This window comes from Symphodus melops, assembly GCF_947650265.1.
Source record: "Symphodus melops genome assembly, chromosome: 12".
NCBI classification, from domain to species: domain Eukaryota; kingdom Metazoa; phylum Chordata; class Actinopteri; order Labriformes; family Labridae; genus Symphodus; species Symphodus melops.
In genome coordinates this window covers 13,993,262-14,010,774 of record NC_136702.1, presented here as the reverse complement: position 1 = coordinate 14,010,774, position 17,513 = coordinate 13,993,262, and the positions used below count along the sequence as shown (strand labels likewise).

Genomic DNA, 17,513 nt, shown 5'->3' with positions numbered 1-17,513 from the left:
CCTAATCTCCCATTTAGAGACTGCTAATAGGTGGGCCTGCAGACAGACAGATCTCTCTGTCAGTGCAGGGAAATAGATCCTCATTTATTTTGTAATACTTTTCTCTAGCTATCTTATGAGAATACAAAGTCCACATTTTTTATGTAGGCGTCTGCTGCTAAACATTTCATATCAGGTTAAAAAATTCTCCCACACTACAAAAACCAACAAACCGTGACCTCAAGAGTGTCCTCAAACTGTATTTTAAACAGATAATTTTACTTTTAGTTTCCCTTTGTAAAGACTTTGCAAAAATAATTGCCATTTTTCCTCTCTCTTTCTCAACATCTGTAACACACATCTGCTTATCAAACTGACCTCTGATTTTTTTTTTTTACACTAAATACATTTTGTGCACAAGCTGTGAACATTTTGAAGATGAGTCTGCAACCGAGACTTACAACTTTTAAATGTTTGAAATTTCCTTCGGGAAATCAGCAAATACGTTATGCCTCTTCTTTCTCTCAGCAGCTGGTTCAGTGGTTGCTGAGGAGTTACACATTAACATTGAAAGATTTGAAAGACACATTTTAGTCACAAATTGCAAAACATGAAAGAAATTGAAAATGTTACAATCAACAATCAATCATTTTAGATTCCCTTCGACTTTTTGCCTTTATTCTTAGACTACTTGAAGAGAGACAGGAAACTTGTCTTTGAACTTTGATCCAACAATTTCTTTTGAGATGTTTACATTTGGTATGTAGGGCCTGTCCTTTTTGGACATTATGGTAGCATATTGTTTGAAAGTAGGTGGATCTGTAAAGTAGAACAGAGTGGACAATGTGACTATGTCAGTGCAGCTAAAACAGATGATTAGCTTTATACAGCCAGGTCCCTCTTGAATATTGTTATGAATAATAATGTCCTCTCAGTCATTTGACAGTAATTACATAAATGAATGCCTATTAGCAACTTCCTGGTTTATGAATGTGCATGCAGTGACTTCATTTAATCTCCCATACGACATTTACAGAGGGAGAGCTGCCACTTAATGGCTGAATAAGGACCTATTAAGTGTGTTTAGAAAGCTTTGTGGATTAACTCATTGTTACAGAACATAATCTGTCCCCAGTATATGAGCATCAATTACAATGACATAAATAAGGATGTGTGCTCTGTCATTTCAGGTAGCTCTTTCTCTCCCCGTCTTTCTGTTTCCTGCCTGAGTGAGCTCATGCGCCAGCCAGATGAAGACTCGCTGTCTTGTATGTGTCCTCATATTACAAAGCGCTGAAGAGACAGCTCTTCATTCTCATGGTGTCAGAGACTTATTTTAACAAGCAGACGTACGCATGATATAACTGCTAACATGCCATTCAAAAGCACCTTGATGAGTTGTTCTCCTCTTTCCCTCTGTTTTGCTTCTCTGCCGTGTCTCCTGGTTTTGCGGGTCACATTGACTCTGCTGTTTAATCAAGAGTCGCAATAGCATTTCTAATTTGAAAGCAGATGACTAGAAGCACATCTTTGATTCCAATGAAAGACACTATCATCAGATTTTTTGCAAAAAAAAATAAAAAAAGCAGAGATCTGATTCGTGTTTCGTTTTGAGGGAATCCAAAGTAATTTTTAGTGGATGCAAGAGCAGATAAAAAGCATTCATATTCTTGAGTCTTAACTGCTTTTCCACTTGTTGTGGATATAAATCAAAGCAGTTGGTTATTTTCAAGTGCTGATGAGGTTTTCATTTTAATGTTTCTGTAACAGGTTGTTCTTGTTTTGTTTTTTTACACTCTGCTTTTAGAATGTTTAAGGGCCGTGTTTTCAGAATGTAAGACCTCAGATTCATACAGTGGACGTGCTCTGCAGACCATTACAGTAAACCAGTTCCCCTTCCTTTCATCCAGCAGGGAACAAGTGCACACATGCAGGCCCTCTGTTGGGAGGCAGTTTATTTCTGGCTACAACGATTCATTTGAAGATCCTGGTTTGGGGGCAAGCAGAGGAGCCCAGTACTGACAGTTTGTGAGAAGTAACAGTGTGAAAGAAATAGTTCAACACCAAGGAATACAATTCAGAAGATGTGCCTGCAATCTTCATTGCCAATCTTCAAGTAGAACATGACAGTGTGACGGGGACACAAAGCAAAAGCTTATGCATGTTAGCTCCTCAATCTGCAGATAATCTTCCACGTGTGTTAAAAGTATGTTCTTCAGTTTTACACTAACTGGTGAAAGGAGCTATAGGCCCTATGTGGGTCATTAACAGACGGTTAAGATCTTCAATCAAGTCCGGTTGCCTTTGGATCAAGCTTTGCATACTCTTCTGACCTACATGACTATTTAAACACCCAAATATTAAGCACATGGACTCGGACACTCGTGTCAGATTTGAGTAGTTTTAGTGGGAAACAAAAGCAAGGCCAATAAATATAGGAGCTTGTAGCTTGAGTTGCAGAGTGTGTTTGTTCTTTAGCGTATGCTAGCTGGTGCTGTGCTGACTGCCTGTTCCTAAACTTACTGCCATGTTATTCATTTAAGCCTTTGGGCCAGTTGGTATGGAAAGATATCGGAGGAGAAACGTTTGGTAACTACTGAACTAAATGTAATGTTTATGATGGGAAATCGTTAAACCCAGTGACCTGATATTAAATGTGTGTTTGAAAGTTTCATTTATGGATCAGAGATTATTTCCAAAGTTCAGACTGAGCTTTAGGCTTGCTGTCTCATGCTGCGTGTCATCAGTCCAACAGTTTCTCACTTGCTCACATCATAAAGGGCAGAGAGCAAGAATGGCACAATGATATGTTTATTGAGAGGCTTTGGATAATAGAAAAGGTGGTGGCTGCTGCTGGAATGTCACAACCATTGACAAAAAAACATGGACATGAACTTCCCTATTTAGACAGACACATACACACCCACACACACACACACACACTCACACACATTCCACTCCGATCACTCCAAAGAGAGAAAAAACTTACAGCAATGCACAAGACAAGACATAATCACAGTTTCTACAAGCTCAGTTCTTCATGAGAATTCACAGTTACACATCTATGAGGGAGATTTTCTTCTTAGGCACATCAAAAGCAATAAGATGTGTATCTCAACAACAACAAAATCATGACAAAAATAAACATTTTGCCCATTTCACAAGTTCTTAAGGGGCCCAGCTGGACTGAGTGTTTACACCGGATGTAATCTGCAGTATACAGTGAAGTTGCACTAAACCTGAGTAAGGACTCAGTTCATCTGACTTTCCCCTTGTATACATTTTTATATTATCCTTCTTCCTATACATATACACATTTAGGATTCGCAGAACTTGGGACCGAAACATTTAATATAAATGTCATCCCAGGTCGGACAGAAAAATGGCTATAAGAACATTGTCAGTCTAAATACAGCTCCACTGGTCCGTGTCCAGTGATGACAACGCTTTAAAATGATCATATACGAGTAAATCACATACAGACAATTTCACAGACAGTTACTTGAGCTGTTTTTTCTTTTTTTGTTGTTGCTCTTTTTCTATATTTGCAGTTCAAGTTCAGAAAGTTCACTGTGTTGTCCTGTCTGTGTAGAACGCTTGAGGAGTAAGCTAAATATATAACAAGGTAATCATTGATAATTTAGCAGCCCTCCTCTGCACACTGACGCAACAAGAACACCAGGACAGACCCTCACTCTCCTCCACGCTGCGTCTTTGGAAAATCTTGTGCTCAGATGGGAAAGACAGTCGGTGACGTTCTCTGCTCATTTCTCTCAGGGTTTTTTTTTTCTTTTTTTTTTACATTTTCTGTAGCAGCTGGACTGTAAGAAACACGTTAGCTCTTGGAAAGGATGTAGCCCTCACAGGACCGTTGTACTTTTTTTTTTTTCTTAAAAAGGCGCTGTGAACAACCAAGCTGGTGTTTTCATTTTGGTGACGGGTAGTGGATGAATTTGAATTTAAATGAGACTAGGTATGGTTGTTTGTTGTTCTGTTATTTAGACGGTACCTTAAAGTATCCTCAGGGGAACTGCAGAGTTGAACGAGAAAGCATTGGGGCGAAAAACCGTTTCCAAGCAGTTTGAGCACACTGGGTCAAAGACCAAGTTTAAAAAGAATTTACAAATGGAATATTCCATCCCAAGACTGAAGTGCTACAGCAGAGAGAAAACATCAAACTTCAAATAACTGTTTGCCTGTATTGTATCTGAAATTTTAGCAAAATGTACTCCTGTGCCTGGAGAGTTATGTTCAGGACAACACTGAATTAAATTGAAATAACTGACGATATTCCCTGACGCAGCGATCCCTGATTGGCTCATTGTAGTGAGTTACTCTTGTTTTAAAGAGGCAAGTTGGCTGGTGTCAATTTTTTTTTTTTAGTTTTTTTTTTAGTTTTTGTGATCCACGAATTGTGACCCAGATTTGTCGATACGTCTTGAAACTTGCCCCTGAACATAAATGAAAATAAAAGCACCTGAAAAAAGTAATACAAGACGAGTTAAGCCAAGGTTATTAAGTTATACATACAATATGTGTAACAATCAACATGACCTCTTGAGCTTTCCAGGCGATGTGAATCTGTATTCAAATGTTCTCTATGTATCACCAACCACCCCTGTATGATAATGATAAAGCATTTGTACAGAGATGGAACATCAGGCCAAGAAAAGCTGCCCTTTTTTCCCCCACCCCAAATCTACAGGACACATCTGCCCCCTCAAGATTCAACAATCCATTATGCACTGCTTGACTGTCATTAATTCACATAGTCTGGTCTTATTGACCAGGTACTTGTGTAAAGGTGATCAAGCACTGACTGATGAACACCGGTTGTAAATAATGGAAGGAAGGCATGAAGCTTAAAGGTTTGCAGCATGGACAAGTAAACCACAAGGCAACACTTACAAATGGAAGTAAAGTGGACTCAATAACCTTCAACCCGGTGTGACGTTCGCCTCGTGTACACCTTGTGTTGACGTGAAACTTCACAGCATGTAGTGCAAATGTTTTTTTTAGCTCTTCAACGACAACATCCTAGAATGACTTTGACATATAAAATAGCCTGAACACACCCCACTAGGTTTTATTTGTTAGGGTAGACCTTTTTGTCTCATGAAGAGGGGGGGAGGAGTCCAGACCTTCTGTTGGCAGAGGATCCAGACTTTGAACTGGGAAACAAATGTATACTGCTTGAACAAACAGAGAAATGTAACCATTTCAAACAATGCACATGAGCAGCGTCCCCTTTAAAATGTTACTTTCCACCTGTAGTCTGACACCGGCAGAGTCAGGGCTCCTTCTGTATTGTGAATGCATTTATCTATGTCACCGGCTGGATAGCTACCACAGTGGTACTATTGCTTAACATACAGCAGATAACGAAAGGTGGATGCTCAGTGGCAGTATTCACACAGCTACGGCACGGCATGTGGGGAGGAATATTTAGCCGAAACTTGTTCATTTGAGATAGAACTTTCATCTTTCACAGCTAAAATGGTTTATCACAGTGGAGATGGTATTATGGCGCAGAGTGTGAGTGTGTGTGCACGAGGATACTATCCTGCACGACCACCAGAAGTGTTTGTTTGTTGTGTGCTTGTTTAGATAAGCCTGTGCCTGGATCTACTGCTTTCTGTATTTTTCAGTGTGTGTGTGTGTGTGTGTGTGTGTGTGTGTGTGTGTGTGTGTGTGTGTGTGTGTGTGTGTGTGTGTGTGTGTGTGTGTGTGTGTGTGTGTGTGTGTGTGTGTGTGTGTGTGTGTGTGTGTGTGTGTGTGTGTGTGTGTGTGTGTGTGTGTGTGGACTTAACAGATGGAGTAAAATTCTTAGCACTGGGAAATCTCTTTCCCACAATGCACTGGGAGCTGTGCCAATTGAGGAAGTGTTGACGAAGCAATGAGGAACCAATCATAGGAATTGTAATGAACCAAAATAAAGGGTGCATTTCCTCTCCTGTCACTGTTCCTGCAGGACTTGCCATTGTTGTGCTCTCCATCAACTTGAATGGGGTCTGTCGCACGAGTAAATATGTAACTCCTGTGCATAAAACACACAACACACGTATCACAGACACAGTGAAAACCGATTAACACAGATCACAAAGGAAAACAGGGACAGAGTGAAGTGGTGGTTGGTTCCCCATCCGTTCCCTTCTGTGTCTGAGCAGACAAAAGCCGACAAACACCTGGAAATCCTGGCTTCTGAAAATGAATGCAGCGAGAATAAAATGTCCCCAGAACAACACAAAAGGCTTCCTCGCTCACCAATCTATACTGAAATTACACCAAATTGAGCCCGACTTTTACAAAGAATCTCTCTTTTTTTCAGTGTTTTTTTCCCCCCAAATCGCTGATCACTCTGAAGGAAGGTCTTCTGTTAAATATTTGTGATCAAAGGAGAGGGGGAAAGAGGAGCTTTTCTCTAGGCGACACATTGGGAAAAGTGATATTCTCCTTAACAGACAAACCCCTTCTAAGAACACTACGAGTTTTAAACATGACAATTCACTGGAAACCAGTTCAAATGAAAGTGCTCTCAGTCAAACCAGCGTCATGGTGAGACAATCTGTGAAATCATTGTGATCGGCCAGATGACATCACAGTCCCCCCCACCAACGTGAGGCAAGCTAAGGTTTAAAAAAAAAATCTAACCACTGTTGTGGTGTATTAATGACTTTTTAGTTTATCAATTATTTTTGTGCCCAAAAAAAAGCCTGTTTATGTTTATCTCCATTTTTAATCTGGGATGGAAAATCGCTCAGGAAGAGAGAGGTCAAACTAAGGACTTTAAGGCAGAGTGAGGCAGGTGTTTAAACAGGACACTGTGCAAGGAGTTCGTCTGGACAGACATCTTAAGTTGGCTACGATCAGGAAATAAACCGATTACAGATGGATGATAACTGCTGTCAAACTAAATGTCAGAATCTGCCCGGAAACTACTGCAATATCGATATAACCGTAGCATGTTTGGACTCATGGTTTCAAACTAGTTTTTAATTGCAGTTTCAATTGCATGTTTGAAATTCCATTAGTTCACATTAAAAAAAAAAAAAAAAAAATGTTACTCTTCCATTTTGAATTTTTGAAGAGAGAACTTGCTGTATAATTTCAGCCTTGCTTTTATTTTGAAATAAAGAAGAACTTCTGGTAGATTAAAGGTTGCAACATTAACTTGACCAAGGGAAAAAAAAACGAACTCATTACTGCTCAAAAAACGAGATAAAACCAGCAAAGAGGAACACTATTAAGGGAAAAGTGTGATGTCATAAGGTCGATATCGCTTGAGACTCGTCTACTGAGCTGTCTGAGAGCGTTTTACTCTGAAATGAGCTGTTCAAAGATGCAACAGTGTTGTTCTTTTACATCCCTGTGACTACAGGGAGACACTGCAGAGGCTTATCCACGGTGGGCCTAAAGAGACAGAATACCTTCAGACCTTAACTGAGGGTCATTAAGTAGCTAATGCTGACAGCCCTAGTCTTTAACTGTGCATATATATGTTTGCTCATTGTGAAAATAAAAAAAACATCTTCCATCCCCTGAAGCCCTTCTTTGGCGGGTTTGGAACTAAATGGAGGTCCTCACTCCCAATCGCTGTCCGCAATACATCGGATAAATTGTTACAAACAACTCGATGTGAGGTATGGATGTGGGGAAAATTCTGAGGAAAAAAATAAGGGGAAAATATAAGGTGTCTGGAAGACCCCTGGGTCAGGAGTCTTATTTCATGTAGGATTTTTTTTTTTGAGGATCAGTCCATGTATTTGTCCTTTAGTCCCATCTTACTGCAGGCCCAGCGACTGCAGGCTGGTTTCCCAAAGGCTCAGCTGTAGTTTTGGGTCAAAGGTTGTTGGTGTTGTCATCTCCCTTTGCCCGTTGGCCCAGAAGCCTCCGCCATACTCCCCCTCCAGGTCTGGTGACAAAGCGGCGTACAGCACAGTTGCAGCGCCCTCGGCAGGCGTCTGAGGAAAACACAAACACACACGCAAATGAACAAATACTGTACTTAAAAGGTTTGATGCAAAAATGTCTAAGCAGCGGCCCTAACGCAGTGTGGTTCACAGCCTTTTTCCTTGAAGTCCCCCCCCCCCCCTTTTTTTTTTTAATATAAAATGAACAGAAATTACAGCAAATCTATGTTGTTGTTTTTTTTGTTTTGTTTTTAAAAGATGGAGCGCAGTATGCTATCAATGATGATGTTGGGCAACCAAGAAGTTTAGATTTCGTTCATGTCAAAAAGCCAAAAAAAGTCATGAGCAGGGACATAGTGTCACTTTCAGTGCTGGAACAGTTCAAGAGCCAACGCGGCAGCATTTGATTGACAGTTTGGAATGAAGCTTTTAGCCACAGAGGGCCCCAGTACACAATGTTTTCTTGGCACAGAGCCACTTTTGTGGCCAAGAACCATGGAGCGGCGAATTAATATACAAATTATTCAAATACAAAGATGTTATATGATTAGTATCTACCATGTGTCTCTGTGCTGATGGACTACATGTATCCTTTAGGTGTCACTCCTAAATTAACACTCAGTCAAATTGGTAGGGTGATGAATCTGATATGATTGTTTATTGTTGCCACACACAGTAGCTCACTGCTCAGAGACTGTATTGAGCTAACCTGTGCTAATGCTAATCTTGGGTTTGTGTCAGGTCGTCGTTACTTACACTGTTTACTGTTTTATTCAAGTAACACCTGATGATCTCTGACATTAGATGGAATTATGTTTGTGTGTGTGTGTGTGTGTGTGTGTGTATAGTGCATCTACATCTGCTACACCTGAAAGAGCCTAACATCATACATCCTTACATCATCAAAGACAATTGAAGTAACTGCGTAATGACAAGTTCAACAACAAGTTATCACAGTTGACGCACAACATTTCTTGTGTGTGTGTGTGTGTGTGTGTGTGTGTGTGTGTGTACTGCTTTGTGTTCGTCTGTGTGCAGTTGTGAAAGCCAGAGGAGGGCCGATGTCACTGTAGTTTAGCGTCAGCAAAAAGCAGTGTGTGTGTGTGTGTGTGTGTGTTTATCTGCCTTAGTAAGCGTGCGTGAGTGTTCAACAATGATGAAATGAAAGTTTCAAAATGATCTGTGTCAGCTGCGACGGAGCAGGTTTCAGAGCAAGGAGGGGATCACAACCTGCGAGCATCAACACTCGAATACTGTGTGTGTGTGTGTGTGTGTGTGTGTGTGTGTTGGTGTGGGTGTTTGTGTTGTACTTTGTATTTTCAAACCATGAATTTTAATTCTTCTGAATGAATTATTATTATGCTTGTAGGGGTAACATTTTCATGCTAGTAATGACACAGGAAAACACATCTTGTACTTCATTATACATGTTGCTGTCTGGAGTTTAAAGGTCTGTTCACACATGGAGAGGTTTTCAGCACAGAGACAAAGCCTTTTGTAATAAGAGAGAAAAAATTATTACAGCAGACCATGAGTTTCTCCTTTCCAAAGTATTATCTTATTTTTGCTCCAGTACATGTCTACATGTACATTTTAGGCTTCCTTGGGTCGAAAAAGGTTCAGGATCTGTTCACGCAATGTCCACTCTTTTTCCATCTGTTGTTTTTTCCCCCTTTATTTGCATCTTCCTGTGTTGTACTGCACCTCTTGTTATGAAAGCAAAGACGTGTGGCTCAAGTGCTTTTCTGTCTGAGGTCCTGAAGGGGCTGTAAATATCCAGTTTCCCACAGTCCAAAGACATTCTCGTTTGCTTAATTGGTGACTCTATGTTAGCAGTAGCTGTGAATGTTGAGTGTGGCTGGTACTCTGTCAGCCCTGACATCTGGAGATCGACTAGCGAACAGTCCGGGCTGCACGCCGCCTCTCGCCCAATGACAGCTGGGATTGGCTCCAGCGACCCAGAAAAGCAGCACAGATTGTTTGTTTGTAAAAAGGACAATCCAGACAAAAAAAACAATTTGTTTTACTTCTGAAACTTTTTCTTGTAGATTTAAATATTTCTTCCTTCATTGCTTTGCCCAATGTCTGAAACAATATGACTGTTAATCTGATGCGTTGATTTATGAATATTAAAGAAAAAGGACCCTTTACTATATACATGAAACATATAAATGTGCTGACTGTAGAGGGATTTAAATGTAATATAAATACAATAACTTTGTGTTAAGTCGTTATAGTTGATAGCCCTGTTGCTTCAGTTGGTTTGTTTTGTGATTTATGTGGATAAATCCCTTACAGTGCAAAGGTATTGTCATTCCAGTGTGTGTGTGTGTGTGTGTGTGTGTGTGTGTGTGTGTGTGTGTTGTGGTTGTGGGGGATGATGATTACATGCATGCCTTTGTGCTATTAATGCTTTAATGTATTTGGGGCAGAAGCATCCCACAGGTTGTGCTTGGAGGCAAATGCCTGTGACAATTGCAGATTTGAGTTCATACACGCACACTTGTCTTCTTCCATTAAATCCCAGGGACCTTAACTGCAGCCTGCGGCCTGCGCTCTAAGCAATGCAAGACATGTTTAAAAATATAATACGCAGCGAACAGTCTGCCTTGATTTTTAGCAGCGCTTTAGTTTTCAGCGAATGTGGATGGACCGTGCGCTCGTGCGTTTCATCCTGTGTAACAAAATCCCGAACAATGCTTCCCTTGAGTTTGTTGTTTCAAATTCCTCATGGTAACTTCAACGTCATTAAACAGCCAAGCAGCGTTTCCTTTCCAGAAGATCAGACCAGGTTACGTCACACGATTCAAGAGGAAAAAAAAATGCTGCTCCATAACTCTGTCAATCCCTCTTTGAAAAACCAGAAAGGTTTGTCAGTCGTACAGAAAAGTAACTTCAACCACAGAGACACTTTAGCTCTACTGTCTGCATCGCATCATTTCTTTTAAAATGTCCTGATTTTTTTTTTTTTTTTTTTTTGGGGCTCTGTTTTGGACATGTCTTGGTCTTAATCTGTGCAGCCATCTGAAAGAATGCTTTGCAACCAGGTGATGTTGTTGCCCCCAGTCCTCTGATTGTTGTCTGTCGACGAGATGTGCTCGAAAGGTACCTGGAGTGTGTGAATGAGAGGCCACGGGGGAAAGAGACAAAATGTGAGTATAGGCGACCTGTGAGTGAGGAAAGTCTGCTGTGATGTAGCTGAAGAAGAGCTGCGGGTGTGGCGGGTTGAGAGGAGAAACACACAGCAGGCAGGACGAAGCCTCTCTTTGGCTCAGAACACACAATTCTGGCGTCTTCTTGTGTTTCGATTCTTCTGAACCTCTACTAAACAATGATGTTTAGAAAAAAAAAACATTAGCAGAACCCCACTGGTTCTCCTCTGTGGCTCTACTCGCTGAACCTAGATCAAGTTCTTATAGCGCATGCACTTGTCAAACAGTAAAAATTGCAGGAGGTGCAATGTCAACAGAAAGAAATAAAACCTTTCACGCTGGAACTTTTTGGAAAATGTGCTTCTTTTTTAGTTTGTTCGTGACTTTTTGAAGAACCCTGCATCGGCGTAGCACTCACAGGAGAACAAAGCCAAAAAGGTGGCTTTGCATGTAGAGTCAACTGGCTGCAAACAAGCACAGGATGCCGCTTGCCGTCACAGATAATGTGGGTTGGATGATCGCCGCAGGCTTTCATTTACACGAGGCGGCCTTTCAGTAAGTGCATTCTCTCTCTCTCAGCAGCAGTCCGTCCCTGTGCTGGGTAACACTGAGGACACGTGCCTGCCAGCCGCTTTACTGCTAAATGCATCCTATAGTGGCTCCACAGCTTACGCACAACGTGGCGTTACGTGACTGGACAGGTGGATGAGCTTTTGTGTGAAAAATGTGTTTCATGCAGAATATAAAAAAAAAACCTCGGAACTGCTTCCACACAGACGTCCATTTGTAAAGTGTTGGAGAAACGTATCGCTCCACCTGCTCTCTTTTTTAATTATTTTTTTTTTTATCAATGTTGGTGTTAGAGAGTCCTCAGTGGGAGCTCAACCAAGCCTCGTGAAAGCGGGAGACGGGGGGGTTTGCTTTGTCAGAGGATTAACTTGAAGTCCCCAATTGTGAGGATTGGGTCATTAAATTTTTTGTCCAATAATGTGCAGCTCCATGTTTGATGAGATCAAATGGAAAACCATCGGAGACTGTATCGTCTGAAACCCGCTAAATTGATTAAAGTTTGGAATGTTTTCACAACCTTCATCTGCGTCACTGCTTTAAGGAAAGGAATGAAGAAAAAAAAAAACAGATTTTAAAGTCCTGAAAATATGGAGATCATTTCAGGTGGAGTGCTGCGGATATTCTCCTGACCTGGCTGTTCGCAAATGCAACTCACAGCGGGAGGCTATCCGTCTCAGACAGGAGAGGGAGGGAAAGACCTGATTTAAGAAAAAAAAAGAAAAAAAGACATGAAGTCGCGATGAAAGCAAGAGAGTACGCTACATGATGCTGGTATGAGAATATTTGCATTAATATCAATGCTATGTTTAGTTCAGCGGAATCACACCATCAAGAAAAGAGTGCCGAAAACAAACTAACAAACTCTACACACCGTGCAGCAGTCACAGTGCATAAACGTCTCTCCCTCTCCCATTGGCTCAAGCTGAATTCTCCGGATCTTATCCTGCTGCGTTCTTACAAAACTCCAGGTGAAGTCCCAGCCCCCCCCCCCCCCCCCCAAAAAAAAGTGGCTGTTTTACTTCACACACACAAGCTCCTCTGGAGTGTTTACGGAGTCCAAACACTGAGGAAGACGTCGGCTTAAATGAGTTGGGACACGAGACAATGAGAACTCCAGCTCCCTGAGAGCTTTATCACAGCGAAGGATTTGGAGCGTAGATCTGTTGTTTTCTTACAACAGAAATTAGTTTGTAAATCTCCGAGACCTTGAGAAAATCCACTTAGCTACTTCATTTCACCCTCAAGGGATTTAACATTTCACTCTTTAGCTAACAAAACGAAACAACGGACGACAGCAGAATTAACTGCTATTTGGAGGATCAAGGAAAATAACAAGGCGTTGGTGTCCTGGAACCATAAAGTAATCGATCAGATGGCAGCGTTCGAGCCAAAGAAAAAGAGTGAAAATCGATCAAGTGAATAACAAGTCATGTATCCCACAGGAACTCACTCGCTCCCTCCCTACAGCACAGAACGAATAAACATGAAACCTAGTATTGAATGGAGTTCATCTATCCTTTATGTGTCTTTGATCTCAGGCAGGATTAGAGAAATCAGATCACAGTCTGCTGAGTAAAGCTCATGTAAGTCAGGAGAGTGTTTTACCCAGTACAGCAGGCGAGCAATAATTCTGTGGGCCAAACACAGGGGCGTCCAGAGGTGGCGATAGAGAGCCGTGTCCACGACGCCTGGATCCACAGCACATGAACTCAGTGGGAAACCGCCGCGCTCCAGCTGCTGGTGGAGGTGGGAACTAAATAACAGCTGTGCCAGCTTACTGTTACAATAAGCAGCATGGGCTGAATAACACCGGCTGAAGAGAGAGAGAGAGAGAGAGAGAGAGAGAAAGGGCGAGATAAAGAGAGGGCGGGCAGTGAGGGAGGAAAGCAGTTCGACCTTTAATGGGAAACATGATTTAAACAGTTTAAATCAAACACGTTTCGAAGAATGGACGCAGCAAACTTTCTATAGTTGTGTTTGTTCGATTATCTGTTGGCACCATTAGTCTTTCTTTTTTTTATTGGGAGAGTAACAAGGACGTGTTCTTTCTTTGAGTCGATACGAAACAACACCTCAAGATTCTTAACGGGCAAATTTGGCAAATAAGGACACAGTGTCACTGAAGCGTCTGAAAGCCGGCCTGTGGAGAGCCGCAGTGCCAATTATTTACAAAAAAGGATCAGCAGCCCAGGACTTTTCAGTCGAGTACGCCTTATTATATCCTAACAGGCAACGTTTGTGACTCTTATGTTATCACGTCATTTATATTCTTCTAGTATTCATCATTAATGCAGCCTCTGATACTTATTCATGAAACATGAGTTGAGCTCGTCCCAATGAAACCCAGGTCAGTGAAACTTGAGAATTGAACAAACGCGCGGGGATCCCGATGTTCACCGCTGTGACGTGTGATGGGAGCTAACACGTGATCAAGTGATATTTACACGTCTAATACGTTGCTAACTTTTGGTCGTGCTTCATGCTCAGGTTAAAACTTGTCACGGTTGTCCTTGGCAACAATGGCAGCAGAGCATTCTGGCTCAGTCAAGATCTGCACGTGCAGCTTAAATGAATTTAATACAAACTACATTTCAATTCAAAGTAATGCCAACATGAATGGTAACATTTCTTTATAGATTTGTTGGTCTATCAATAACCTGCAGTCTAATTTGGTCCATGTACAAAGTATTATTCATTTGCAATATTTCATGTTGTATAATGAATACTCGTCATCGGGACGTCAGCTTAAAAAGAGGATCCTTTGTACTTAAACTAAAATGAGTTTCCTTGTTGTTGCCATGGCAATATACAGTTAAAAGTAGGTAGGCTAATATGCTACACTTTCTAGCAGTCACACACTCTTAATCAAATAAGTTGATGAATACACTGACATGAATTAAATAATAGGCTAGTGAAAGTGTTCGAGAGGATTAATTCACGTCCAACAGGTGGAAATGATCGCAGAAGACAACGTCGCTTCGTAGCGCCCAACTTTAAAGGCAGAGCTGTGTCTGTTTCCGGTTGTCGACTTCCTTGGTTTGGTTTACAATGTACAAGTTGAATAATGCAACAAGCTGCGCTTGCCCAACGAAACAAGAAGACAGTGAAAGTGTTAACAATGTTAGGCTGAGTCTGAGTTTCATTCTACAACAGGACACACAGCAAATGAACAATACTTCACACACGGACTAATTGGCGAGACATTTTCAGCTAAGAGAAGGAGTTTAGTGAACGAACTGTTTCATCACATGTTACGAGAGGCGAAGCACATTTTTTAAAATAAGCCCTGTGAATTTCGTAAGAGCTCAATGAGGATATTTTGGCTGCTAATGCTTCTGGACAGCTGAGCTTCTAGCTGGAGTAAGGCTGAGTGAGCTCGAGCCAACGTTTGCCCCCGAGTGCAGACAGCAAATGAGACACAGGAAGTGCAGGTAAATGGCTCAAAGAGCTTACAGTGGTGTTTAGCCACAGAAGAAAATATGCAACACAGAGAAAAAAACAAGTTAATAATGAATGTATGTTTCTGTCTGATCAGGACACCGATGACAGCACTGACACGAATGATTCTCTCAAGTATAAAGACAGGGCCATTTCGGATACAATAAATAACCTGTTAGGTATGTATTTAAAGTTCTTCACACGTCCTTTCTTTATAATGCATCGTGCCATATGGTGGTGACTGTGTGTGTGTGAGCCCACCTGCTGTTCAGGTCATTTAGTCTGATCTCGCCGAGGCGATGGGCAGACGAGGAGACGTTGACCACACGGGAGAAGTGGCCACATTTGCCAGACTTTTTGAGCGTGTCGAGGAGGAGCCAAGTTAAGAGGAAGTGGCCAAGATAGTTCACACCAAAGTGCAGCTCGAATCCCTCCTTAGTACGGCTCTCCGGAACCAGCATGACACCCGCTGTTACACACACACACACACACACACACACACACACACACAAAAACAAGGAAGTAAAAAAAAAAAGAGAAGAGGTTAAAGACAAGACTTGGCAGATAACACTCTTATCATCCTCTGCTATTTCGTTCATGTGTTCCTTTAGTTCCAAACGCTGCATTTAATGTGTTGTGCTCTTAATGAACTTCTCACAAGCTAATTCTGCTTCAGTGTCAGCAGCCAGACAGAGTATTAATGTAAGACATGATGTTTAAGTCTCACTGGGTGCTTTATTGACGTTTTTTTTTTTTTTGTCTTCGTTGACTTCATGGCTTATCATTATATTTCTGTAAGCTCAATCAAGTGATGCCAACTGACCTGTGAACGCTGTAATCATCTCGTAGGCCACTACTGCTTTTCTTATTTATGATAACAGATCAACCTGCAAACCTGAACGAACACGAACACGGACGCATTCAATGACGTATGTGGAGAACGTATTCTAAAAAGAAACACTGTGCTACCATTTGTGGTGTTAACGTCTTGATGCCTGAATTTGTTCCCAAGTATTAAAACATTTTTGTGTTTCTGCTTTCAAGTAGATGCTAAATTAAGTTGAGAAAGTTTATTTGAAAATAGCACATAAATAGATAGCACACACATAGCACATCAAACTGATGATGTTCTGTCTCCGACTGGTCCTATGACATGCTCAACTCATGCTTGCAAAAGGTTCCTAGGTATGTACTAAAAGTGCATCAACCGGCAGTGGAGGAAGACGGACGCTATTTTGGCTGCATATGGAGCGGAAGCTGTTTGGTGCGAATTCGCGACAATAGGCGTCAAGGGGATAAATGACATTATTGGAGTTAAAGAAGCGGCCTTTTGGAGCCCATGGAAAACTATTTAATTTTTTTTTTTTTTTTAAACAGTACCGCATCTACATTGTTGCGCAGGAGGATTTGTACTTGAATACAAAAAAAAAAAAAAATCCATCACTCACCATTATTGACCAGAATGTGAAGCTGCAGGTTCTGTTCCTTGAAGCGCTGGACAAATTGATGGACAGACTGCAAAGAGGCCAGGTCCAGTTTTATGAACTCCACTGTAATGAACACACACACACACACACACACACACACACACACACACACACACACACACACACACACACACACACACATCAGCCATTGTAAAAGGATTATTTCTCCGAGCCGTTTTGGCGGAAAGACATCAAAGAGTGTATTAATCATCTCTTCTGGCGAGCTTGGTGGATTCTTACACTACAATACAGACGGGCTCTACGCTTCTGTTGCTCCAGCACATTATATCAAATCTAATACTTCTTCCCGAGCTCCATCAAAAGCTTAACACAGCGTTCTATCAGAGGCTAATGTATGAAAAGACACAGGTAAAAAAAAAAAGGAATGGCTGGGAGCAGGTATCATCACAGCGTGACGGGAACTTTGAGAGCTTCAGTGTGAAATTATGTTTGCTAAGAAATGACTTTCGGGTCCTGAAGAATATGTACGCTTTAAAACTTTGACAGACAATCTTCTTGTTGTCTTGGAGGACATCGACGTAGGAATACGAATTGGGACATACGGCACCTGTAATTCTCTCACCCAGAAATAGAAGCGCTAGCAAAACCTTCAGCGTTTCATCGGCACCGACTTTCACGAAGGATGTGACGTTACTTTATACATGGAATGGATATTTGGATATTTGTTGATGATGTCATAAAGCAGACACTAGAAGGATAATTCAGTGTTGTTTGCTCTCGCTCATTCTGCCGTTGATTTAGAGACGAGGCCACGACAAGCACTTTAAGATACTTCACCTTTTGAGCTCCTTTAAGAAATATGATTCCTTTTTTCAATTCTGCAACAGGTGACTTACTAAAAACTTAGGAGGTTAATGGCGAAGTTTACCAGACCAATCACTTTCAAGAACGTCTTATTTACCCTTCCAATATTTTATGAGCCGCTCTGAGGCTTTGTGACTTTGTTTTCAGTCCTC

The 17,513-nt window shown here is 41.4% G+C and overlaps 2 protein-coding genes across 3 annotated transcripts in view; one reads left to right on the top strand and one right to left on the bottom strand.

Annotated features, from left to right (window-relative positions):
* LOC306832794 (E3 ubiquitin-protein ligase SH3RF3-like) overlaps nt 1-17,513 on the top strand; it is a 294,881-nt gene that overhangs the window by 206,122 nt on the left and 71,246 nt on the right. The window lies entirely within an intron of this gene.
* The window catches only part of LOC306832804 (polyprenol dehydrogenase-like), a 51,178-nt gene continuing 36,437 nt past the window's right edge, over nt 2,773-17,513 (bottom strand). For both annotated transcript variants that reach the window (XM_079357787.1, XM_079357786.1), the window contains exons 4-7: nt 16,498-16,599; nt 15,311-15,518; nt 13,217-13,424; nt 2,773-7,940 (exon numbers count right to left, since the gene is read on the bottom strand). In XM_079357787.1, the coding sequence (XP_079213913.1) occupies nt 7,761-7,940; nt 13,217-13,424; nt 15,311-15,518; nt 16,498-16,599 (698 nt within the window). In that variant the 3' untranslated portion in view covers nt 2,773-7,760. The remainder of the gene's footprint in view (nt 7,941-13,216; nt 13,425-15,310; nt 15,519-16,497; nt 16,600-17,513) is intronic.